The sequence below is a fragment of the Peromyscus maniculatus genome, chromosome 3, assembly GCF_049852395.1.
Source record: "Peromyscus maniculatus bairdii isolate BWxNUB_F1_BW_parent chromosome 3, HU_Pman_BW_mat_3.1, whole genome shotgun sequence".
NCBI classification, from domain to species: domain Eukaryota; kingdom Metazoa; phylum Chordata; class Mammalia; order Rodentia; family Cricetidae; genus Peromyscus; species Peromyscus maniculatus.
The window spans coordinates 21,646,020-21,671,001 of NC_134854.1; the positions used below are offsets into that span (position 1 = coordinate 21,646,020).

The 24,982-nt window shown below is 39.7% G+C and overlaps 1 protein-coding gene across 9 annotated transcripts in view; it reads left to right on the top strand.

Annotated features, from left to right (window-relative positions):
• Positions 1-18,300, top strand: part of Sgce (sarcoglycan epsilon) — a 72,092-nt gene extending 53,792 nt beyond the window's left edge. For 2 of the 9 annotated variants that reach the window (XM_016009480.2, XM_016009484.3), the window contains 6 exons: positions 937-1,148; positions 2,084-2,110; positions 2,791-2,979; positions 14,970-15,013; positions 15,882-15,916; positions 18,030-18,300. In XM_016009480.2, the coding sequence (XP_015864966.1) occupies positions 937-1,148; positions 2,084-2,110; positions 2,791-2,979; positions 14,970-15,013; positions 15,882-15,916; positions 18,030-18,080 (558 nt within the window). In that variant the 3' untranslated portion in view covers positions 18,081-18,300. Of the gene's footprint in view, positions 1-936; positions 1,149-2,083; positions 2,111-2,790; positions 2,984-14,969; positions 15,014-15,881; positions 15,917-18,029 lie in introns of those variants that run through there. The other 7 variants (XM_006991195.2, XM_016009483.2, XM_016009485.2 and 4 more) reach the window with 4 other exon arrangements.
• Positions 18,301-24,982: the final 6,682 nt, after the last annotated feature.

Sequence of the window (24,982 nt, forward strand, 5' to 3'; positions counted from 1 at the left end):
TATTTTTGAATGGTAAAAGCAGGACCTAATTTAAAAAAAAAAAAGCATAAGATTATGTTGGACAACCAGTTTCCTAATAGCAAGAATAAAAAGCCAGGAAATTGAGTTATTTAGTTATTGTTTGGAAGAAGGCTGTGTGCCGATTCCTCTGCAGGTACTAAAGGCTTGGCTGGCGTGACAGAAAACCAAGCTCAGTTTTCCAGCAGAGGATGCTGAATAAAGCCGAAAATAATTCTCCCAACATTTTTTTTTAATCACCAAATGAAACAGATTTCACGTGGCTACCTTTTTAATGCCCTTCAATAAAAACCTCAGTAGAATTAAACGTAGCACAATGAAGGCAGATCAGTAAATACAAGATGAGCGACCATGCCGCCGGCCGGCCGAGTGCATGCACGCCGTGATCTGGAATAGAATGTAGTAGTGCTACACCGTTGGAGGGGGCTGTCTTCTGCTCTTTTTACTAAAATTAATGTCAGCCAAATAGAAGGAAGATTGAGTAGTACCCTGGAAATTGTCTTTTCTTTTTCCTATTCCAGTAACCTTACAAACCTTCCTCGTGTACTGGTTCATTGGCCAGTTTGTTAACATTTGCACTAGAAGCTGATCACAAGAAACTTATTTTTAGTGGTCTTAAGGCCTTCTGCTGTGCAGTAAACAAGCAGACACATGCACACACACATCTCATGGCTGCACGTGTGTATGTGTCTGTGTTGCAAGAAGGCTAGGACAAATAGACTCCGATAAAGCCTTGACTGCCTTCATCCGCTCTTTCCCTAGCACCGATAAAGAACAACACACCAGGATGGTAAAGTAATTGGGAAACTAATTGGCTTTTGAAGGTAATTTGTCAAAGACTGTTTTGGTGTGTCTGGATCTTAAAAGCTCCTGTTTGTGGCTATTAATTTGATGTGTACTTATTTTCTTTTGTATCAGGTTGATAAAACAAAGCAAGTGTCCACCTATCAGGAAGTGGTTCGTGGTGAGGGGATCTTGCCTGATGGTGGGGAGTACAAGCCCCCTTCTGACTCTTTGAAAAGCAGAGACTATTACACGGATTTCCTCGTCACACTGGCCGTACCGTCGGCGGTAGCATTAGTGCTCTTCCTAATACTCGCTTATATCATGTGCTGCCGACGGGAAGGAGTGTGAGTACTTTCAAACACTAGTAACGACCTGACAAGCCTGTTAAGACAACGACATAGACGATCCCATTAAAAGCAGAGTTGTTGCATCTAGTTCATAAAACACACTGGAAATGAAGTGAAATTGGGTTCAAGTCAAACAGCAGTACTTTTCCCCTTTAAAATGAATTCAAGTAGTTGTGAGTCTAGCAAACCAAATTAGGGGCCAAAATGACTTTATTCAGAAATGATTAAGGCTAGATATAAATTCATGATGGAAAAACAGTATCAAGAATAATTGAGACTAGACACCGTGGTTATGCGAGCCATCTTGTGTGAGCAGAGACAGGAGTCTATTGACATGGTAATTGCATTTAAATAAATAAATTGTCTTAGTCAGTGTGATGAAAAGTGATGGTCAGAATTCTTCTTGAAGTCATTCTGCTGTCAAACAGGGTGACACAATCTAAATGTTTAAAATATATTAAAAAAAATAACCCAGGAGTAAATTAATGAAAATAAGGTATCATTTGAGTAATGAGTCTTCCCTTCATGAATAGTTAGTACTTTCAGGACATCTATGTCAATTAAGATAATCTCCTGAGATTACTTGGAAGTCAGGGTAACAAAGCAAAGGCTCAAAAACTCATAAAGCAGCAAGTAACAAATTCTCCATTCTTCATCTAGCCTGATTTCATTATGTCATAGACTTTATTTCAATCAAGAGCTTGACTCTTAATCTCCATTTTTTCCATTTTCTGTGTGTTTCTCATCAGTATTCCATCGCTGTCTGTGTACTCATTCTAGCAATATTGTAAACCTGCTGGCAAATGCTGCCTGGTTGCATTTGAGTCACAGCATCAGCATCTCCCCATCACACAAGGTCCCATGAGCATATAGTCTTAATGTTCCAAATATCAATGCTATTATTTAATTCATAAATTTTGTTTTGTTTCTAGGGAAAAGAGAAACATGCAAACCCCAGAGTAAGTGTCTTCTTTCCTGTTATTTTCTTTCTCATTGTTTCCGTCACTTCTTGGTTTCCCATCATGCTCCGTCGTACATGTGTCTCACGCTTTCTTTTCATTCACCATCATTCATAGTTGACTTCACAAACGTGAAAGCTGCTTTCTAAATAGAGAAGTTTAGGATGGGCAGACACTAAAATTAAAAAGGGCTCAAAACCTAAGGTAACCTAGATAAAAATTAAACCTAAACTATTTCAGATTCAGAATATTAACATGTCATTGATATCATGTGATTTCCCAATTTGCATTTCTATAAACCAGAGGACAGGTGACAAGGCCTTTCATACACGTTTTCCTGAGTCTACAATAATAACCTTCCATAAAATGAAACTCCTGTGAGTATTTATAAATACTGCCCCACCGGAAGCAATAATATAAAAGCTATCATGATTTTATCTTAATCATAGAAAATAAATAGGTAACTAGTTTATGACTTGGGCTGTAATATTAACGTAGTAGCTGAGTTTGACTTGAGACTTATATAAAGGTGTGTGAGATGTATGTTTTTCTGAGCTAGTTTGAAGGATACCTCCAAAGCAATAATGTCTTCTTTTTAAAGAAAGTGTCTTTTTCAAACTGATACTCATTAGGCTAATACATCATTTTAAATGTGTTGTTTTATTTCTTCTTTTATGTAGCATCCAACTTGTCCATCACAGTTCTATTCAGAAATCTACCAAGGAGCTTCGTGACATGTCCAAAAACAGAGAGATTGCATGGCCCCTGTCTACACTGCCCGTGTTTCACCCTGTGACTGGGGAAATCATCCCTCCCCTGCACACAGACAACTACGACAGCACCAACATGCCGCTGATGCAGACACAGCAGTAAGTATCCATGTGGAGGCACAGTTGTCAGCATGCATGGGTGTTTTACTAGGATCTGTCAAAACCATAGCGTTTAGCTGTTACTGGTTTGGTTTATGTATTATTGGAGGACACCATACCAAAATATCATGACTTGACCTGACATAAATGTAGGAGAATCATTTTCCAGATGTTTTTCATTGGTAATAAAAATGTATCAACATTAATATGTGAGAAATTGACACTAATAATAATCCATATGTTTGTCCTAAGAAGAACTCATTGTTAAAAGATAGGTATAGACTAAAGCATGGCCATCACATTGTTCCTAAGAGGCAATGGGTTTGATTTTTTTTTTAACTACCACAGAACTATAATCAAAACTATTTTTTCTGTATAAAAGATGTGTGTGTGTGTGTGTGTGTGTGTGTGTGTGTGTGTGTGTGTGTGTGTGTGTGTCTGTACATCAAAACAAGCAGCTCCGATTTGGGCTTTGAACTTATTATTATTATTATTATTATTACTATCATTATCATTATTATCATTATTAAGGCAGGGTTTCATGTAGCCCAGGCTGGGCTTGAACTTCTGGTTCTGCTTTGGCTTCCTGAGTGCTGGAAGTACAGGCATGTGTCACCATGTCCAGATGAACATACGCTCAGTTAGAGCAAATCGCTCATACATCGAAGACAATGGTCAGGAAGCCATGAGGTGCCTTAAAGAATAGGTGTGGGGAAGGAAGGTGAGGGATTTTATATGCTTAGAAAGTAGATTTTGATAGATGAAGTGCTAAGTGCATCTGTCATTTATTCCCTTAGAATATAGCTCTCTTTTTTCCTTGTTTACCTTATATTAGAATGGGTTAAATTGAGATGCCCCAAGAACTAGAAGCCACAGTTGTATTTTTGTGTTCATTCCTATTTTTAAAGTGAATAGTATGGATATGCAGAAAAATCTCTCTGTCCTTCTGTCCCTTACTCCTTCACACATACAGAGAGAGAGAGAGAGAGAGAGAGAGAGAGAGAGAGAGAGAATCATACTGGACACAAATATTTTTTCCATTGAAAGTCCTTATTTATCATAATGTAAAATGTATGTGCTAAATAAGATCAAACAGTAATCCCATGGAACAGTGTAAACAGCCTGGCTCCATGCATTTACCCAAAACACTCTGAAAATCTAACGCAATTGTAAATATTTTCTTAAGTTTCTATCTACTTAGAGTTGGTTGTATAAGCTAAGGCTGTGTGTGTGTGTGTGTGTGTGTGTGTGTGTGTGTGTGTGTGACTAATTCAAGTCCTTCAGCGTTGGTCAAACTTTGCATACATTTGAATTCAGGATTTTAGAAATAATTTATTATATTAGTGATGTGCATATATAAGCTTCACAATATTTAATGTAGAGAATGTATGTACATTCATGTTCTCTTTATAAAGGCTAGTGGCCTATTTTTATAGGTTTATCTAAGACACCATTTCCTAGAATTAGGGACAGATAGAAAAATCAGTAGTTTTAAGAATATTGTAATAATTTACAGCTTATCCATCTATTTAATTTTTAGATGAAAATTGAGAATAATCTTATTCATTCTCAGAATCATATTTGGTACTTAAGTACTGTTTCTTACATTGTGTAGAGGGTTCATAGTTTTCAAAACGTGAAGTTATTACATATTCTTGAAAACAAGATTTTTGTTTGTTTTTACATTTATTATTTTGGGGAGGGCTGCATGCCATAGTGCTCATGGGTGTTTAGGGACAACTTCGAGGGGCTGATTGTCTCTTTCCGCTGTGTGGGTCCTAGGAGTCTATCACAGGTCACTAGCCTTTGTAGCAAGTACCTTTATCTGCTGGGCTGTCTCACTGGATACTTCTTGAACCTGTGGGGAACGGTCAGAGTGGCTAACTCTCCAGAGAGCACAGGTCTGGGAGTGTTTCTGGTAATGGCGTCACGATATGGAAAACTTTAGACTACAGCAGGAGTTACTTGCTATGGTGAGTTTGAGAGCTTGGGTATACATCATGCAGTTAGCCTAGTGTTAGTGCCGTGTAAGTGAGGAGGGAGAGACTGCTGCACTTTTAATGATACCCCTTCCAGTCATGTGTGTTGAGAATAACACATATTTATTTCCTGGAAAAATGGTGACTTTCCTGTGCCAGAATTTTACACTGTTGCTACTGATATATAAATTCTTTTTATATATCAGTATATAAAAATTTCTGTCTAGTTTATAAGTGTCTGCTTCTCTCAGGCCTTCCCAGAGCCTGTCAAGACTACCATTATGCTGATCTGCTCTTTGCAAATACAATAGGTTATTACACTGAACTTGCAACAATTTCAACATATATGTGTTTTGAAGTCCAGAAACCCTTTGTATTATTCCTATTTCTGCTAATGGAAAACCTCCATTAAGTGGCACTTCTATATAAATAGGGTCCATAGATAATTGATGATGTTCACAGTGATTGTTCTGAGGCACTGTGGGATCATCAAGTGCGCCTGACTCATCAGAGGAAAATTAAATTACATTCGGTGTCGCTTCGGTGTTGAGTGTATATTATCTGTCTTTTATTCTTGGAAATGGATAATATGTGCACGGTCTCTATGGTAACTCCCTATAAGCCAGAATATGTGATTAACCTCATTTTCTAACTATGCCTGATAATAGGGAATTTATTGTGTTAGATTCATCAACACTTTTTTATTACAAAAATTCAACTTTTACACTTTAACTGAAAATCATTGCTTTTTTAAAAAAGCTTTATTTTGGTATCAAGTAGACACATAAATATTTTGGTCCTCTGGATGGAGCTGAGTTTTGAAGATGAAAATGAGACATTTATTGAGGCGTATGGTCCTCCTAGCCAGGTGTGGGCTTGGACGCTGCTGCTTCTTCGTGTTGCTCATTAGCCTTTTGTGAAAAGGCTAACATTTCAGCCTCACACATCCGAGAGTACTAAACTTACCATTGGTAAAGAATTTGATCTGCTACAGGATTTCATGTTTATTCCTTGGATTTGATAGCAGAGATAGTCAGGCAAAGTGATGGCTTAAACACTTATATGAACTTAGAAGTGAGACTTGGGAACATTCGAAGCTTTCCTTCAAGGCCGCACAGAAATTAATTTGGTATTTTAGACAAGTCAATCCACTTGAGAGGTATAGAGTGCTCACAACAGCTGTGTAACTAAAGGCTGCCACTGTTATTACTTACATAGAAATATTTTCTTTTTTTGGCATAATACTTTACAGGGCTCCAGACTAACACCATAAATTATCCAGTAAAAAAAATAAATAAATAAGCATGATCATTTGTGTGTGACAAATTTAAGACACCAACAACAGACAAAGATAAATGAGGTCAGTGTGGAGATTAGTTACCAATTCTGATGTCTGCTTTCGACAGACAGTGTGTGGTCATTGACCTCAAAGGTATTTCTGAGCCATTGCAGGCACAGGGACATTAAAAGAGGAAGAAAAGCAGTAGGCTCAGTAGAAATGGGAGGCATGGCACATGCTTTGAAAAGGGGGTACATTTAGTACACGGTTCCTTTTTCTTTTCAAATTGCAGAGACAATATGACCAGGTGATAAAATCTTCACATGATGTAGATAGAGATGGAAGATCAGTTTAATATATATATATATATATATATATATAATTTATATATAAGTCTGGAACGATCTTGGAGGTACAAGGAGGTTGCAAAGAAAATGGAGAGTCTACCATTACTTTCAGTCAGTTTCTCTCATTAGCATCTCGTGGTACTGTGTGCACCCATGGCCATAGTGAGGTTCTTTTTTTTTTTTTTTTTTTTTTTTTACTTTTTTTTTTTTATTATTATTATTATTTTACAACACCATTCAGTTCCACATAATAGCCACAGAATCCCCTGTTCTCCCCCTCTCGCCCACCCCTCCCCCCAGCCCACCCCCCATTCCCACCTCCTCCAGATCAAGGTCTCCCCCGAGGACCGGGGTTGACCTGGTAGACTCAGTCCAGGCAGGTCCATTCCCCCCTCCCAGACCGAGCCAAGTGTCCCTGCATAAGTCCCAGGATTCAAACAGCCAACTCATGCAACGAGCCCAGGACCTGGCACCAATGCACAGCTGCCTCCCAAACAGATCAAGCCAACTGACTGTCTCACCCGTTCAGGTGGCCTGATCCAGTTGGGGGCCCCTCAGCCTTTGGTTCATAGATCCTGTGCTTCCATTCATTTGGTTATTTGTCCCGGTGCTTTATCCAACCTTGGCTTCAACAATTCTCGCTCATATAAATCCTCTTCTTACTCACTAATTAGACTCCCAGTGCTCCACCAGGGGCCCAGCCGTGGATGTCTGCCTTCAGATTCCTCAGTCCTTGGATGGGGTTTATGGCACCACTATTTGGGTGTCTGGCCATCCCATCACCAGAGTAGGTCAGTTCCTGCCGTCTCGCGACCATTGCCAGCAGTCTTTTGAGGGGGTATCTTTGTGGATCTCCGTGGGCCTCCCTAGCTCTCTGCTTCCTCCCCTTCTCACCTTCTCATGTGGTCTTCATTTACCATGGTCTCCTATTCCTTGTTCTCCCTCTCTTTTCTTGATCCAGCTAGGATCTCCCACTCTTTCCCTCGACTGTCGCCCTTCATTGTTCCCACTCATGACCAGGCTATTCATGTAGATCTTGTCCATTTCTCCGTGTCTTTTTTTGGGGTCCCGTTTTCCAGGTAGCCTCACTGGTGATGTGAGTAGCAGTCTAGTCATCCTTGTTCCACATCTAGCATCTTCCTATGAGTGAGTACATACCATATTTGTCTTTCTGAGTCTGGGTTACCTCACTCAGGATGATTTTTTCTAGATCCATCCATTTGCCTGCAAACCGTGTGATGTCGTTGTTTTTCTCTGCTGAGTAGTATTCCATTGTGTATATGTGCCACAATTTATTTATCCATTCTTCAGTTGAAGGGCATCTAGGTTGTTTCCAGGTTTTGGCTATTACAAACAATGCTGATATGAACATAGCTGAGCAAGTGCTCTTGTGGTATGATTGAGCATTCCTTGGGTATATGCCCAGGAGTGGTATAGCTGGATCTTGGGGGAGATTGATTCCCAATTTTCTAAGAAAGCGCCATAGTGAGGTTCTTAACAATGGTGCTTCGCTGTTGCCTAGACTGCAGACATTTGTTAGACTTCACTAGTTTTCCAGTCATGTCCTTTTTCTCTTCCAACATTTTCTTAAGGGCATAGTAGTCACCATGTTTCCTTAGTGCCCTCTGCTCTGGGCAGTTTCTTAGACCTGTCTGATTGCCTTGATAGTGAGGACAAGCACTAGCTAAGTCAGGCTTACTAATCCTTCCTTTGTTGTCTGTGTCTCTCAATGCATACATTTCTATTGATGCCCTCCCCCCACCGCCATTGGCAGTTTCCTTAATACAAATCAAATTTTAAAATAATTCTTAAGTGTGAATTGCCTTGACCCAAAGAGTCATTGAAATTGAGGTGATGTGTTTAACTAGAGGCTTAACCAAAACTTTAGAAGATACTCGGCATAGCTGCAAGATGAAGTTCTGAGTCATAGAATTTTATGTCCTTAAGTTGAAGACAATCGAACACCATCTCCAAACCATGGTGCTCAGAATCTCTTGGAGCTTTTCCAGTGTGGAGCTCAGCCCTGAGTCAGGGCTTTGGAGGCTGGTAGAAGCACACATGGTAAGAGCAAGACCATCACTGAGAATCCCCATTTCACAGCTTAGAGAATTGCAAAGCCTCTTGGGTCATCCTAACGGGGTGCAGTTAGAGTGTAGGTGGTACATACACTCTTCCACCCAAACTTTTTTCTAAGTTCCCCCAAAGGGCATGTTTGGAAGTATGAAATAGGACTGGATTTTATCTATAAAGTTTGGGTGCAGTTAAACATTTGGACTTTTCATCAAATTCTTCAACTGCTTGAAGGAAATGCTGTGGGGAAGTGAGCGATTAGTACTGACTTGAAAACAGTAGCCAAATGAGAGAGAAAAATGCTGAATCTTGAAAAACTAAAAATAAATAAAGGAATGAAATACTTTAGGGGCTGTAGTCAATATCTGGTTTTATGCCTTGAGAAGCGCATTGACTGGAAGATCCCAAATACTGAGTTTTCTAGAGAAACACTGATGTATTTTGAAGTGTCTAGAAGCTATGTTACCCTTCAGGGGGATGATCTCCTTCCTTATTCTTTTTGTAACAAGCTCCATAGCCCCTGACCTTTTCTAGGTGAAGCATTTTCCCAGAGGGCCCTTATGTAATGGACAACATGAGAAAATGCCCCATACACTTTCCTGTGACATTTTTAACTGGCTATGCAAAAATTGTCCTTATCCATTGAACTAAACCTAACATCTAATCCAGGATAATTGAGTGCCCCTTAAACAGGAGGTAGGCTCTACTCAAATCTTTTTTTGCAAATCAACAACTCTAAGAGTGCAATTAAGTCTTATAATTAAAGCTAGTAAACTAATTTTAGCTTTTATTTGAGTGTTTTCCATTTGTCTTCTCTTCAGCATTAATGAAAACCAACTTTTCAAGGTAAAATTCCACATATAAAAAATTAAGTTTTAATGAAAGTTAACTGTCAGTTGAACCTGACTGTTCCCATAGACCAAGGCCACAGTGTTCCTATTGACAAGAACCATCAGCTGCCGAGGATATTGCAGAGCCATTTATTTACAAAATTTTTAATTCTGTAAGTATACACTATAAGTGGTGGGCTCATTGTTGTTTGGTGGATTTAGGTCCTGTTGGTTTCTCTTGCGTTAGGTTAAAGCTATAATGAATTTGCTTCTGGACTTAAGCAAGCAAAAGGGAAAAACTGAAAAAAATTGGATGGAGGAGTCTTCCTCTTTTATGTATCCTATAGAATATAGACTGGATTTTAATTAAAATGAAGGTTTTTACATTTAAAACTACAACAGTGTTTCTAGGTTTGGTGTATCCTTCCCTTCTGTCCTCTTCAAACTTTTTGATTTCTCAGTAAAAAGAGTTGTAGGTCCGTCATTTCAAAGGGGAAAATGAAGTTTTTTTCTGAAATAATAGGCAAATTTCCCAAATAATGTAACTACTGCTTCTTGCTAAGTATTATTTTAAAAAACATCTGCACACTGAATGCCATTTTCTTTCCATTCTGTGCTCTTATGTAAGTCACTTTGTTTTTTGAGTCTTCAAGCAAGTAACAACATAATCGGTTGATAATCGTCCCCCTTCCTCATAGAATGACTCTACAGGATAGCCAACGATGTAAATTACCTTGAAACCATTGTACAAATAATGAAGAATTGTGTTCGCTCCAAAATCACTTATTTACTAATTTGCAAATTATTACCTTTGCTTTCCTAAAGAATGAAGCTTGTGCAATGACTAATTTGCACAATTTTCTATTTAGACGCAGGTAATTAATGGCAATAAAATTGGGAAATAATTAATGCTAATAATTTAGAGAATTACAGTTTTTCTTAGATTTCTATATAATGCTACAGTTTACATATTATAACCTTTCCATAAGTCCATTAAAAACTTAATTACTCTAAATACTCTTATGACTTTATAAAGGTCCTTTCTTTGAAGGATTATAGGTTCTCTGTTTGAAGTCAGCCCCACTCTCCCGTCTAATTGCTTTTAGTGGTCTGTTTTCTGCAAAGATGGACATGTTCCCACACCCCACACTGCTCTGTCTTCGTCACAGCTCCAGTAGAGTCAGTTGTAGGCATATTATTCAGTATTCCTGCCGCAGTGCTTTTGTGAGCACCCTCCTACTCTAGGTGGCACACGTGATCTCATAGAGACCAGGTGGGCCAGGCTGGCCTCTGATCCAAGATCCCACTCCCCACCTCAGTTTCCTACATGTTCACACACAGGTAAGAATGCTCACAAGTAGCTCAACTTTGTTGTTGTTATTTAACCTCTTTGCACACAGGAGGTTTTTATATATACATGTCATCTAAAGTTTCATTTGCAGGTTCAGGAAATCATGTACATCATTCAGTCAGATTCAGTGTTGGTTGTTTGAAACCCCCAGACTAATTCAACTATAAAATGGCCCTTTCATGTACCTTTTCCAAATTTCCTATAAGTGTATATGTTCTTTAACCAACAATTTCTCATCAGCCACCCAAGACCATTGTGATTGTAAGTTTGGAAGTATAGCTGAAGAAAATATTCAGGAAAAACAGCCATTGATTGTCTTTGACCACTGGTTTTTAAACAACATTCCATCGAAGAATGTGCTGAGAGGCCCAACAAGGGTGTGGAGTTACAGGTGGCCTTCTCCAAACACTGATTTTGAATTTAGGGTACCCTTCATCCACAGCTTATGGGAAATTGCTGTCTTTGACTGTGTGTGTCAGAACACTCAGACCCTGGGCTTTTCCCTCTTTCCTCTGTGATTTTTGTCAAAGTCTGTTGGTTTAATTTGTTGTTAGACTAGGTGTGCCTGGAGCTAATGGAGAATGAGGAAGTGTATACAGAATGTAGGGAAGTGTAGCGCAGTTTCAAATGTAGAACAGACCCATGTCAGTTACGCCTGAGGATCTGCAATGAAGCTCATCCACGCTCATCCCAAGGGCCCATGTAATTGCATTTTGACTTGTGTAATAAAGGTCTTGGCTTTTCCATTGTTAAATGCACAGCTCATCTCTTCATGGTTTCTAAATCAATTTTTCTACCTTTGTGACCAAAACCAATATAAATACATTGTATGAACTTCTGAAAGAACAAACCAAAAAAAAAAAATTTCCCTAAACCCTGTGAGCATAAGTACAGCTAAAACCTAATAGCAAAAGAGGATGTAATCATTGGGATAAATTATCAAATAGTTTCCTTAACTTGAGTGAGAGTGGATTTTGTTATTTCCTTAGCAATGCATTTTTAAGTGGGACCTGATTTATTTTAATCACTAAAAGGCATTTAGAAGAGATTAGGAGTTTAGGCTAGGCATGCTTCTTTAATCCCAGCACTCAACTGAGGCAGGCCTGTGTCTGTGAGTAGGAGGCTAGCCTGATCTACAAAACAAGTAAGAACCTGTTCAAACAAACAAACAAACAAAACATTGGAAGCTTTAAACAGTACTTACCTAGCAGGTGCTGTGTTCACTTCTATCATTATGTATGTTTTTCTTCTTTACTCTGTGGTGTGTGTGTGTGTGTGTGTGTGTGTGTGTGTGTGTGTGTGTGTGTGTGTGTGTGTGTGTTCAGGCTCAAGGTTGACATAGGACATTTTTTTTTTGAGACAGGGTTTCTCTATGCAGCCTTGGCTGTTGTGGAGCTCACTCTGTAGACCAGGCTGACTTCAATCTGCCTGCCTCTGCCTCCCGAGTGCTGGGATTAAAGGCGTGTGCAACTGCCATCTGGCTGGGACATCTTTTTTTAATTCCTTAGGTTGAGGCAGGATGTTCCTTGGTGCTTATTGTTGGGTAGGCTCTGGATCATGGCTGGCCAATTTGCTTCCCACATTCCTGGTCTCCAGCCCCTGCCTCCAGGTCCTGGATTCTAGGAGGACTGACATACTCATCCAGCAATTTATACGGGATTCTGGGGATCTGAACTCTGGTCCTTGTGTTTTTGTGGCAAATACTTGACCCACTAAGCCATCTGTCTCTCCAGCCCCTTTATTTGGAACATAAGACAGGAATGATTCAGATCAGCGGTTTTCAAACTCTTGGTTTCTAGACACATTTTAGGGCTGCATGTGAGGCAAGGGGTGCAAAGCAGGCAGGCTTCCTGCTTTCTTTGTTCACTTTTGGTACATCAGAGTTCTGTGTGTGATTTCAGCACTGCTAAAGAGAAACAAAAAGCTTGGACAGTCCTTACCACATAGAATAGGTTGACTCTGGGCTTTATTCCACCTACAACCTAAATTGTATATTTTCATGAACTAATAACAATATGAAAATTTGACATAGAATTTATACATCTACACATTAATAAATACGTACATATTACCTGAGTCTTTGTAAGTATCTCATTCCTGCCTATAGCCATTCAAAAATTTGCGTGTTTCTCTTCTCTTAGAGTTATTAACAAAATAGGATGGTTCTTACTAATAAGGCAATTTGGGGCAACAAAATAGCTTATGCAGAGAATTATAGTGGCAGTCAGCACATGTTTGAATGCATACTAAATGGCCTAATTATCATCAATTTAGGGGTGCTTAGAGAGTGAAAACATGTAGGAGAGGTCCTTTTTATTTTTACTTTCTGCATGTATCTCTGTGTGGTGCATGTATATGCATGTTCACATATGTGGGTGCATGAAGAATGCATGTGTGCACGTGGAGACTCAAGGTTGATGTCAGGAATCTTCCTTAAGAACTCCCATCTTTTCCACTGAGGCCGAGTCTCTCAGTTGAAACTAGGACCTGCTGATCCCTAGACTAATAACCTCCCTCCTCACCAGAGGTAACCCCTTGTCTCTGTCTCCCTAGTGTTGGAATTATGAGCAAGCTGACACCCACCTGGCATTTATGGGGAGGCTGGGAATCTGAATTCTGATCCTTATGCTTGTCCAGCAAGTGATTAATCTACTGAGCTATCTCCCAGGTCCCAAAGAGGTGGTTCCTAAGATGTTATTTTTTAAATTAAAATAATACTTCAACATTTAATGCATTCATATGGAATCTTTTACTCATAAGAGTAATATGTATCTGCTCTGTGCAATATAAATATATATGTATGTATATGTGTGTATATATATATATGTATGTATATATATATATATATATATATATATATATATGCCAATGAGAGATGATTCGTGGCTAAAGGACCTGCTACCTAGCATAAGTGACCTGCATTCAATCCTTATGACCCATATGATGGAAGGAGAAACTGACATCTGCAAGTTGACTTCTGACCACACCCGTGCCATGGCACACGTGCAGAGACACAAATACACACAGACACACTTTTTGTAAGGAGCGTGTATCTGCTGTAATAAACTTAGAGTTGGCTTTGCAAAGACAAATGCGGGCTCATTGAGTATTTTTCAAACAGGTTTTGTTTCAAACAGATGAGGTTCTCGTGTAGGGGCAGGTTTAGCCATCTTCTCTTTCTTTCTTTCTTTCTTTCTTTCTTTCTTTCTTTCTTTCTTTCTTTCTTTCTTTCTTTCTTTTTTTTGTGTGTGTGGAGGAACAGATAGTTTTCTGACTGCCTAAGACATACTAAAGAAACCAAAAATTTAATTTGCTGATAGATATAAGGAAATATTGAGGTGTTGGTTACAGATTTGTGTCTTGTGAGATCATCTGACAGCAGTGAACGTAGTAGATTGTAAGGGAGGAAGAATAGGAACATGAAGTACATCAGACCTGTCAGAAACTCCAAAAGAGAAATGAAGGTATAGAAGAAGGGAACGGATTAACCAAGATGAGAAATATCCTGAGATCCCAGCTGATTGACTGACTTTGGGAATGGAAGGAAAGAGAAAGGTCAAGGGTGACTCCTGCATTCCCACTGGTCCAGTTGGGAAAATGGACTTTCTTGGGATGAAGATAAAAAAACACATGTTTGGGATAATGAATAAAGATGGTGATATGCTTTAAAAGCTGTTCCAGTGTGCTGGTGGTGATGATGATGATGATGATGATGATATGTGTACATACATATACACATTTATGCATGCATAGATACATACCTGTTCTATGATCTAGACCTAGTTTGAAACTGAACAGAACAATAATTCAGTTGCTGGAATCATTGTTTTTAGCTGTGGGACTTTGGGACTCTAAGGCTATTTCCTCATGTAACAAGAAGAAAAAAGAAAAACCTTATGTCTTAGAGTTGTGAGGGAGGTTAATACAGTGTGGTGAGCATTTCATGAGCATTATCAGGGACTGCTATTTATCTTCCTTGGACTTCAGTCTCCTCATGTCTGAGCTCCTGAGAGTGAGGCTGAGAACATCATCTGGGTCCTGTCTCTCCATGCAGGTTTCCATCTCAATGTGACTTTGTTCTCTCTTTACAAGTGTAAAAACACACTTTTACTCAATAGTGTTAATCATTTCCAGGAACTTGCCACACCAGACTCAGATTCCTCAACAGCAGACTACAGGTGAGTACTAAAACGCTAATTTGATGATTATGAATGAAGCTAATATATTAAAAGATAATCATAGTACTATATAATTGATGACACTTTTATCTTCATCAAGGAAGGAAAAACAGTTATATCATTCCCTAATTAGACTTAGAACCTCAGAATAATAGCTTAGATTATTGCATAAATTGTCATCAGAATGACAAAGGGTAAGTGGTCTCAAAGCAGTAGCATCCATGGAGGTCCTGTCTAATTAAGGAAGACTGAATTCAGCTCCCCTTCTATGGGGGTTGGAGGGTGCTCCCTATTCTTCTCCTTGAAATAAAAGGTTTTTAGCTTGGACGGACCCAGGATTTGTCTCAGTAAGTGAGCAGGTTGAAACTGACTCTCACAAAGGGAAGCCTTTGTGACTAATCACTGAGCCTTCGGGGCGATCAATGAGAAATGGTTGGTCTGGTTTTAGAGCCGCTTTAAAAGGCCATTCGAACATGACCAGTGACGACAAGATGGTGGACAATTCTCCCTGGGGCTGTTATGTTTCCCCAAAACTTGCTTTCTTTAAGTTTGTTTCTTTCAAGTGCCCCTCAGAATTTTCCACAGCCAATTATTTCATTCATCCCTCACTTATTCACAATTGTCTCCTAATTAGTGGATGATTCCTAGTTCTAATTGCCAGGCAACCAGTAATGCCTTTGTTCCTCCTTTGGAAAAGCAAGAGAAGGTCTAAAAATGTAAGTTGAGTGTGGAATTCTAAGTATGAATAGTGGCTTTGTGGTAGGAAAGCCATTAAGTGAGTCTCCAAAAAATGTCAGCCACATGTGGAAATGTGTTGGATATTTTCATTCAGAATTATCTTCTCTATTACTGCTTTCGGGGATTTAAGGAGATTTTCGTTTGACAACTTTTCAAAGATTTGAGGCAAGTATAATAAAGTTTTTTTTAATCAGATTTTAATTATAAGATGATGTTTATCAGAATTGTTCCTACAGTTTTGATTGCTTGTTTTAATTAAATGCTAATGTGATCCAAGCAGACCGTTCAATATATTGATGGGTGGTGCTGCTCTGTAAACATTGAAAAGATTGATGAAGAAACCAACTTAGCTATAAATATGTGTTGCTGAAAGAGGACAGTTTTTGAATTCTTTAGCCCTGCTAGTTCCATGCTGTCTTTGTAAAGAGGAGAAAACTGAAAGGAACATGACAGGTGCAGGAAGGCGCCGCATCTTCCTCTCCAGCCACCACGGCCTGCCCCTCCTGGATGTCTGCTTTCTGCTTCTTGCTTATAATGAGTGGAAGTCAAATCATCTCTAGGAAACTTGTAAATATTTTTGGAGACTTGTAAAAATCTAGATTTTTTTTTTTAATCTATGTGCCTAGTAGGAGAGAGAATAGACGTCTTGAATAGGTGCTCTTGGGGATGGTGTTAGTAGATGGTGGCACTTGTTTGATATTTTGGGGTGCTGCTTCCCCTGTCCCTGATGGAAGGAGCATTTAGAGCTGAGTACACGTGATAAGAAAAGGCTTCCCCTTGGATGACTTTGGCTGCTCAACCTCATTTTCAAATTTGTTTTTTTAAAAAGGTTTTGGGGAGCAGGCATTTTTGTTGAGAAAGATTTCATCCTTCTCGTTAGGACTGACCTTCCCCCCTCTTGTTTTCTTATGTTTTCTGCACTTTGGCTCGTGTTACTGATTAAAGGGCACTGTCTTATCTTGTGTGCTCTGTGATTGTCTCCTCAGTCGGAGGAGGGTCGGAGAGTCAAGGGAGAGAGACCACCCTAGCATTTTGTATAGCTCTGAGAGACTGCTGTTTCTGCCTCTCATACATTTAAAACTAAGTGGAGCTAGGCCTTGTGGGTAGGGAGCTAAGGGACAGTTAGATCCTTTATTCTTGTTGTATTCATAAAAATACATAAAAAATGTTTTTCTCGGCTTCCAATTTATTCTGTCCCATCTGCAAATGCATGGGTATCAGACCGATCATGTATTTTCATGAGTACAGTTGAGCTGTTCTGTTCCCTCACCCTGCTTATCCTAGCACCATGTGGAGGGGCTAATCTGTGCGTGATTATTATGAAACAGTGCCAGGGTTTTTCTTTATGAAAGGGAGGCACTCAGGTCATGTCCTAGAGAGCAGGTAATTTTATCTGTAGTTGCCTGCATGGACTTCATCAGCTGAAAGGAGATTAGCAGCTTGTTTCACGTGGTTAGTTGTTTCTTTTTAAATTCTCATCCGAAGTTTAGCAAGTGACCTGGCTGCTGAGGCTGCGTTGTTGGGCTGAGTCCTGGCTGTGATAATAGAGCCGTTAAGGGCAGACAATAGCACTGCCTTTGGTCTAGGGCCAAGACAGGAGGCTTGGTGTTCTTTCAGGCGCTCTTTTTCTCTGCCCTTCCAGTCCACGTGGTATCTTTTAAGCCACCACTAAAAGGTACAGTCCTACATCCCACAGTCAACCCCATTCTGCTAGTTTATTGTGGGAGAAATTTTCAAGCTATAACTTTGGAGAAAATAAAACAGTGCAGCCTGGTTCAGGAAAAGGGGTGCTAATTCAGAATTAATCCCCTCCTTTCTTCCTTTCTTCCTCCCTTCCTCCCTCCCTCACCTCCTTTAAAACAAAACAGAGAAAAATAAGGTAATATGATTATTTTAAATTGATAGAAAAATTCTCCTTGCAATCTAGGTTTTCATATATGTATGTATGGTATATGTATGTGTGTGTCCTGTATACAACATGAAAGTAGAAATCTGTTGGGGACAATGAAGGGGGAAAGTGATGTGAAGAGAACCTGAAGGAAAAAAGGAGAAAATGAAAAAATGGTGATAAACAGCCAAATATGAGCAACAGCCGAGATACACGTGTGAGGAGGTATAACAAAACTCACCATGTTTTACATTAACTAGAAAGTTTAGTCATAATACAAACACTGTACACATTTTAAAAGAGAGGCTTTCTTGTAATAATTTCCTGTGTTCCAAATCTAGATGGACCGTGTTCTGCATACTCACGCTCATATTGTCATCTTGGTTGCAGGTAAATGGTATCCCTGAAGAAAGAAAACTGACTGAAGCGATGAGTTTATAATCAGCAACACCACAATTGTGTCTCATTGTCTTTCTCTCCAATAATGCATGAGCTTTTCTGACAGCAGTTATGCATGTTGACTGTATTAAGTATATACCAAATACTACAACCTATGTTTCATTTACTAATGTATTTTTTTTGTACTTAAAGCATTTTTGAAAATTTATAAGACATCAATGACTTTATATTTGTTACAATAAAAAGTGATCTTTAAAATAAATATTAATGAAGCCTAATGTGCAGTAAAATTTTCTTCAGAGATGTATTTGATTGCCTCCTGTGTAGTAGAAATCTATTCATTGCTAGGAGCAGGGTTATTCAATGAGATTTTTATTAAGTGCTTCTTATGAATTTATAAATTGTGTTCCAAGTGAGCAAGCCATTTAAATGATGCTTCAACTCCTGTGGACCGTAGAGCCTGTGGCTTCATATTGTATTTCATAGAGTACTTTAGAGCAAGTATGGTGTTTGGGGATGTAGAATAGAACATGTCCATTTTATGTAGGGCGGCCCAGGGTGTATACTTGGCTTTCTAATTGGATGTTTGCAAGCCAGGGCTGTTCCACACAGAGAGAACAATTGCTAATAGGGCTGTAAATTAGCCCCGCAGTGTCCACTATGGGAAATTTCATGTTCCAGGCTTGGCACTTTCCTCTTCCAATTTTGTTCTGTTTCATGACTCCAACGCTGTTGGGTTATTATGGATATCAGCTACGGGCCTTTTCAAATAATGTATTCTTACAGAAGACTTTTAACATTAGTAACTGAACTAAGTCCTAGTAAAGATAAGGTAAGTTCATATAAGATTTTCCAAATAATTCCTTTTTACTTTGGACCGTTAATTTTCAGATCTTGCATCTTTGAGTGTTAAGACAATTGCTATGGTGTTTAGGGTTAGCTGTTTAGTTGACATGTATTGTTTTATCTGGCAACCAGATTGAATTTCCTTTGGAAAAAATATACCTGTTCATTTGGGGAAACACTTCTCCTACATGATAAATATTCCACATTGACTCTGCCTTGTTTCCAGGGATTAGCTGGGAATGAACATTTGATCTGACTGAGTCATAGTGTTTTGTTCCCCTGAATCCATGAGCTGATCATGTGATACAAGTCAGTCAGAGCCCTCTCGGATTTTGGAAAGACCTATCATTTTAAGGTGACTAAGCTGAGAAGCCAGGAGACAAGGACCAACATGGCTATAGTCATAGAAGCTACTGCAGCTTTTCCTAGGGATGGACTAGCTGTAAAACATTTTGTTTCTCTATTCTGGGCCAGTTTCTGGTTACCTAGTAAATAGTCAGATGTCACCTAAATGATATCTAAATACCATTGCAAAATCCAAAGCACCCCCCTCTTTATTGTGTATGACAAATTATCTTCCATGTAGAGGGAATACTCCAGCATGTCACTGAATTACCTCCCTGCTCTCCTCAGATCTTTCTAGGACTTGGTACATGGGCCTGTGTTGATTTCTGTTTCTTTGTTTTTGAAATTCCAATATAGCTGGCCTGGATCTCACATTCCTCTTGCCTCAGCCTCTCAAGGATCAGGATTGCAAGGATGAAGGAACATGCCAGGCTATTTTATTTCTTAAAGATAGATCTCTTCTAAGACAACCAGTGCATTGCCTCTTGCTGCTCCTCGGGAGTGACCAGCTGGAGACTGCAAGCGTATTGTGTTAGGCTCCCATCCCGAGGAAAGAATGACCGTCCAAGGGTGGGGTTGTGGCACCAGAGACTGGCTTAAACTGCTAGCCCTGCTGCTGAAATCAAAGGGCTCTGCTCACTAAGTGAGCAAGACTAGGATAAGGTATGATCAACAGAATTGTGGCTTGGGAGTCAGTACAGTTACTCATTGATAAAAAATTATGGAGGGATTTGGAAAATGCAGCTGGAGATAACATTGATCTTTGCCCTGACCATTGTCCAAAGTCTTACACCCTGTTGACAGCCTTAATCTCTAAGAATCCACCTGAAAAAGCAATCTTCCCTCTGATGTAGAACTTTAAGGGGAGAAGTCCAAAAGTTTCCTTTCAGTTACTAATAACCTAATGACCCTTTCTTTGAGTGTTTTTATCTTTTCTTTTTAGATAGGCATTCTGCCATACACTGGAGATTCCTGTGCATCCTTGTCGTGAGAAAATGATTGTATGGTGGGTTTGGAGTTAAAAAAAAAAAAAAAACCTTTTCATTTGACTAGAACAAGGCCTATCCTAAAACTGTAGTGTTTTGCATTTGTAGAAAGTCAATTAAACTTGGATTTAGAGTTCAGATGTCCCCAGCCAGTGTGTGTTGTCTGTCCTCTGAAGTGCAGTCACCAAGACAAAAGATTGATTGTCCTTGAGGAAGGCCGTAGATGCAGCAAGACTTCCCACAATTCCACAGATCCCATGTCTACAAAACAGCTCCTTAAAATGGACTAAAGGAGCATGCCCTTGAAAACATTGAACCTACTAACTGTGTTTCCCACTAAACTTCTGTGTAACACGAATCTTAAAAGGTCTTGTAATAAAGAAACCCAGAGCCAGATATTGGGGTGAAAGCTGAAAGATCAGAGAAGCAGCCAGCCAGCCACTAGCTTACCTCTATGAAATCCTCAGCCTCAAAAGACTGAGTTCCTGTTTCCTCATGCCTTATATACTTTTCTGTGTCCTACCATGTTACTTCCTGGGATTAAAGGCGTGTGTCACCACTGCCTGGTTCTGTTTCTCTCTTGTAGCTCTGTGTGGCCTTGAACTCACAGAGATCCAGACACATCTCTGCCTCCAGAGTGATAGGATTAAAGGTGTGTGCCACCACTACCTGGCCTCTATGTCTAATATAGTGGCTGGCTCTGTCCTCTGATCCCCAGGTAAGCTTTATTGGGGTACACAATATATCACCACACTTCTGTTTTTGTTTCTGAGCCTATCACCTGTTCTTGGACATTGGAGGCTACCCATAATTAGTGAGATTGGACCATGAGCAACAGGGAATTATTAACGATGGTTAGAGGTACTACATGTACAAAGGAAAGTAGACACTTCAAAACAGTTATGTTAGAATGTTCATTAAAAGTTTCGCATCTGCAAGTCTGCCCTGATGATAATGAAGAATACAAGGGAAATGTCTTAAGACTGAGTTTGAGCTAAGGTAATAATTAGAAAGTAGTATCTAAGCCAGTACCTTCAAGAACAACTATAGCAAGTAGAAGCCATGTGACCCTGGGGATCCACAGTCCGTGATTTAAACTATCACATTTCATGTTTGACTATCCCAATGGAGAGGTGGATGAAAATATGTTAAACAAAGCAAGAACCTAAGATGGATGTGATATGAAAGCCTCTATGGAACACGTTTACCATTTGCTTGTTATTTTTTTAAATGGCCAATAAATTAATTTGAGTCAGTCAGTGTTCTAAGGATACAGTGGTGACCCTGTATAGACACCAATACTCCTCATGGTGTTTACATTCTAGTAGGAAAGACAGATGCTAATCAAGTAATCAGACACATAGACGCCAAAGTGCCATCATGCAGACAGCTGTGTGTGAAAGTAACTGGGTCTATGAAGCATGCTTATCTCAGGGATTCCTCAGCTGCTCAGCAAGAACAGGGTGCTTCCATGAAGAAGTTCATGATGACCTCAAAAGGCCTGTATAACCTCATGATGAAGAGAAGCAAGAGTCTGAAGCATGCAGATGTCCATATCTAATCTATGCCCTTTAAGCAAAAGACATACCAGTGAGCACCGGGTTTTGTCAGACTCCAGGGTTGCTAGTGTGAGGAACAAATAAGAGATGTTGATGAGGTGTCGGGCAGACCCCAGAGGTCTCTAGGACGAAATTTTATGTGAATTTAAAGGCAGAAAAATTAAAACCTGAAAGATTTTAAGACTAAAAGGTGATGTCATATTTTTTGTTCCTGTACAAGTAATCTAACAGTAGTGTGGTGAACAGTGAGTGGGCTGAGTGGGTGTGGACAGAAGGGTTAGGTCTATTAGACATACAATTGGAGAAATAACAGCTTTGACTAGGAGAGTGTAAGGGGATTCAAGAGCTGCTTAGGAAGTTGAGGGCAGCAGCTGCATTTTGGAAAATGTGTTATGGAACAGGAAGGGGCCGGTTTTGAGAGATGATGGAGGATGGCAAGCAGGGCTGAGAAAATAAGTATGAGTTCTGTCTTATGCATTTGAATTTAAGGTTCTTTTGAGAAAACCAAGAACAGCAGGCAAGTGGATATTTGAATTTAAAGTTTAGAAAAGAGATTAGGGCCTGTGCTGTGAATGGTGAGTGATGGCAGAGGTGGTCATTGAAGCAGTGGGAGCCTATGAAAACCCCATTCTCTGTACGAACATTGCCCAGGTGTTATTCAGCCAAAGAGTGTTATTTTATTTCTCCAAGAGAATAGGATACATGCAGTTCGTGACTGCTTTCAAAAACGTAATAACACAGCACCAGGAAAGGCCTGTTAAAGGAAAACTAATTCTTTCTGGTCAAGAGGATGAAATCTTTGGCCTGGGTAGAGACTTAATATTCCAAGCTATCCAAAACATTTCAAAGTTAACCCAGTTGGGCCCATCAATCCTCTAAGGATCACCCCCAGGAAAGCTGGCTCTCCTTGAGCCATGCTGCAGAGATAGAAGGAATAATTAGCCCTCTAACGAGATAAGGTCCTTTCCCTTCCCCCAGTCCCCACCTCCAGCACAGTCTCTCTGAGCTGCGTCCATATGCTTTGGCTGGGGCCTTCCACCTTTCTGAGCCCTCACTCCTAACGGCTTTTTTGTTCTATCTCTTTATGGTGATGGCCAGAGCCTACGTGTTTTTCGGGGGTGGGGTAGGATGGGGAGGTTTCCTTAACCTTCTTCTAAAGTTCTCCTCCCCACCATGTGGCTGTCTGTCCCCTAGGGAGGTGACCTCCATGCTTTCTTAACTCTTAGCTGCATGGCCTGTTCCTTCACTTCTCCTTTCTCTTCCTCTGGCCAGCTGCTGAGGTTTACAGCTTGCCTGCCTTAGGGCATCTTTTAAACATGATTTTGTCCTCTTAAAAAAATAAACTTAAGCTTTGCCTTTTAAAGTCTTCCTGCCTTTTACTTTTTAATCTGTGGAGAAAAATTAACCCATCCCTGCACCCCTAGATAATATGAATAATACCCATTTACACTCTAAATTGTGCAGAAAAGGATTGAGACAAATAATACTCATTGCTGGTACTTGTTCCAATGAATCTTTCTTCTTCCTTCCTTCCTTCCTTCCTTTCTTTTTATGCAAGCACATAGGTGGCTTCCCTCCTTTGGCTATTTTGAATGTGAAGCACCCTTTTCAGCATGCCCCATCAAGAGGCAAATGTATCTTGTTTGTTAACAGTGAACAGTTAGTTCAATAGGTGTTTCTCAGACTTTGGCACAGTGACAGTCAGTGAAGGTGCTGTGGTTTGTATGCCAAAAATGCCTGCCTGGGAATAAACAAGAGGAAATATGATAATAGTAACCTTAAAGGCATGCAATAAAACAACCAGTATTATCTTTCAAAAGTACCAAGCTCTTAGAGTCCAAGACTGAGGAACTCCAGATTACTGAAGACAATGGGGACAAGACACAGGTAATATGTGATCTCCACCTGAATTCTGGATCAGAAAAGGTACTTTATTGGGACAGTTTATAGAATTGTCCCAACTATAGACAAATTATAGACCTATCAGATAATAGAATTCTATCAAAACTAAATCCCTGATTTTGATACCTAAACAGAGATAATGTAATAGAATATTTTTTAAAAGATTTACACTAGCCGGGTGGTGGTGGTGGTGGTGGTGGCGGCGGCGGCGGCGGCGGCGGCGGCGGCGGCGGCAGCAGCAGCGCACGCCTTTAATCCCAGCACTTGGGAGGCAGAGGCAGGCAGATCTCTGTGAGTTCGAGGCCAGCCTGGGCTACCAAGTGAGTTCCAGGAAAGGCGCAAAGCTACACAGAGAAACCCTGTCTCGAAAAACCAAAAAAAAAAAAAAAAAAAAAAAAAAAAGATTTACACTAAAGGATTTAGAAGCAAAGTAAAATCATGTCTGCATGTCTGCAACTTATCCTCGGCTACCTTACAAACTAAACTAAAGGTAAATGAATGCATGTACAGAAGTGAGGAAGCCAGTGTGGTAAAACATCAACATTTGGTAAATCCAACTATATCTGGATTGTTCACTATATTTAAAGTTTTTGCAACTTTGAAATTACCTCCCAGATAAATTCTTAAAAATAAAACTGTTGATGGCTGGCAACATGACTCAGCAAGTGAAGGTATCTGCTCTCAAGCCTGAAGACCTGAATTTGATTTCTGGCACACACATAATAGAAGGAGAGAACCATTTGCTGAGAGCTGTCCTCTGACTTCCACATGCACACTGTGGCACCTTCATACACACATACTTAAAAAGTCATTTAAAAAATAGTAAAAATAACATAACCAAAATATGAATACCGAGAGAAAGAGCCAGAAGTTCATGGAAAGGCAGACAATCAACTGTTTTTGTGCTGAGGATGCTGAAGGGACAGAAATGGTTTGAACATAGAATTGCTCGAATTTTCTGATCAACTACAAAATGTGAATGTAGGGAAAGGGGGACTCAAGATAACTTCCAGTGCATCTTTGGTTCTTTTACTGTGTTGGTGAAGGCATAAAGGATAATGCAAGGTTATTTTTGAGCATTTTTATCTCTTGTCACAAATACTGGCTCTTTCCTGGGAAAAGAACATGGCACATGTGCCATCTTGGGGGTTTTCAGTGCCATCTGCCAAATTTTTGTCAATGTACTGAAACAAATTTTATGGGCTACAACAGATAGTCAAACATTACCTAGTTACCGTAATGCCTAGGTCAGAGAGTGCACAGTGTTCAAAGGTTCTACCATGGATAAAGATAGTGAAATCCAGGG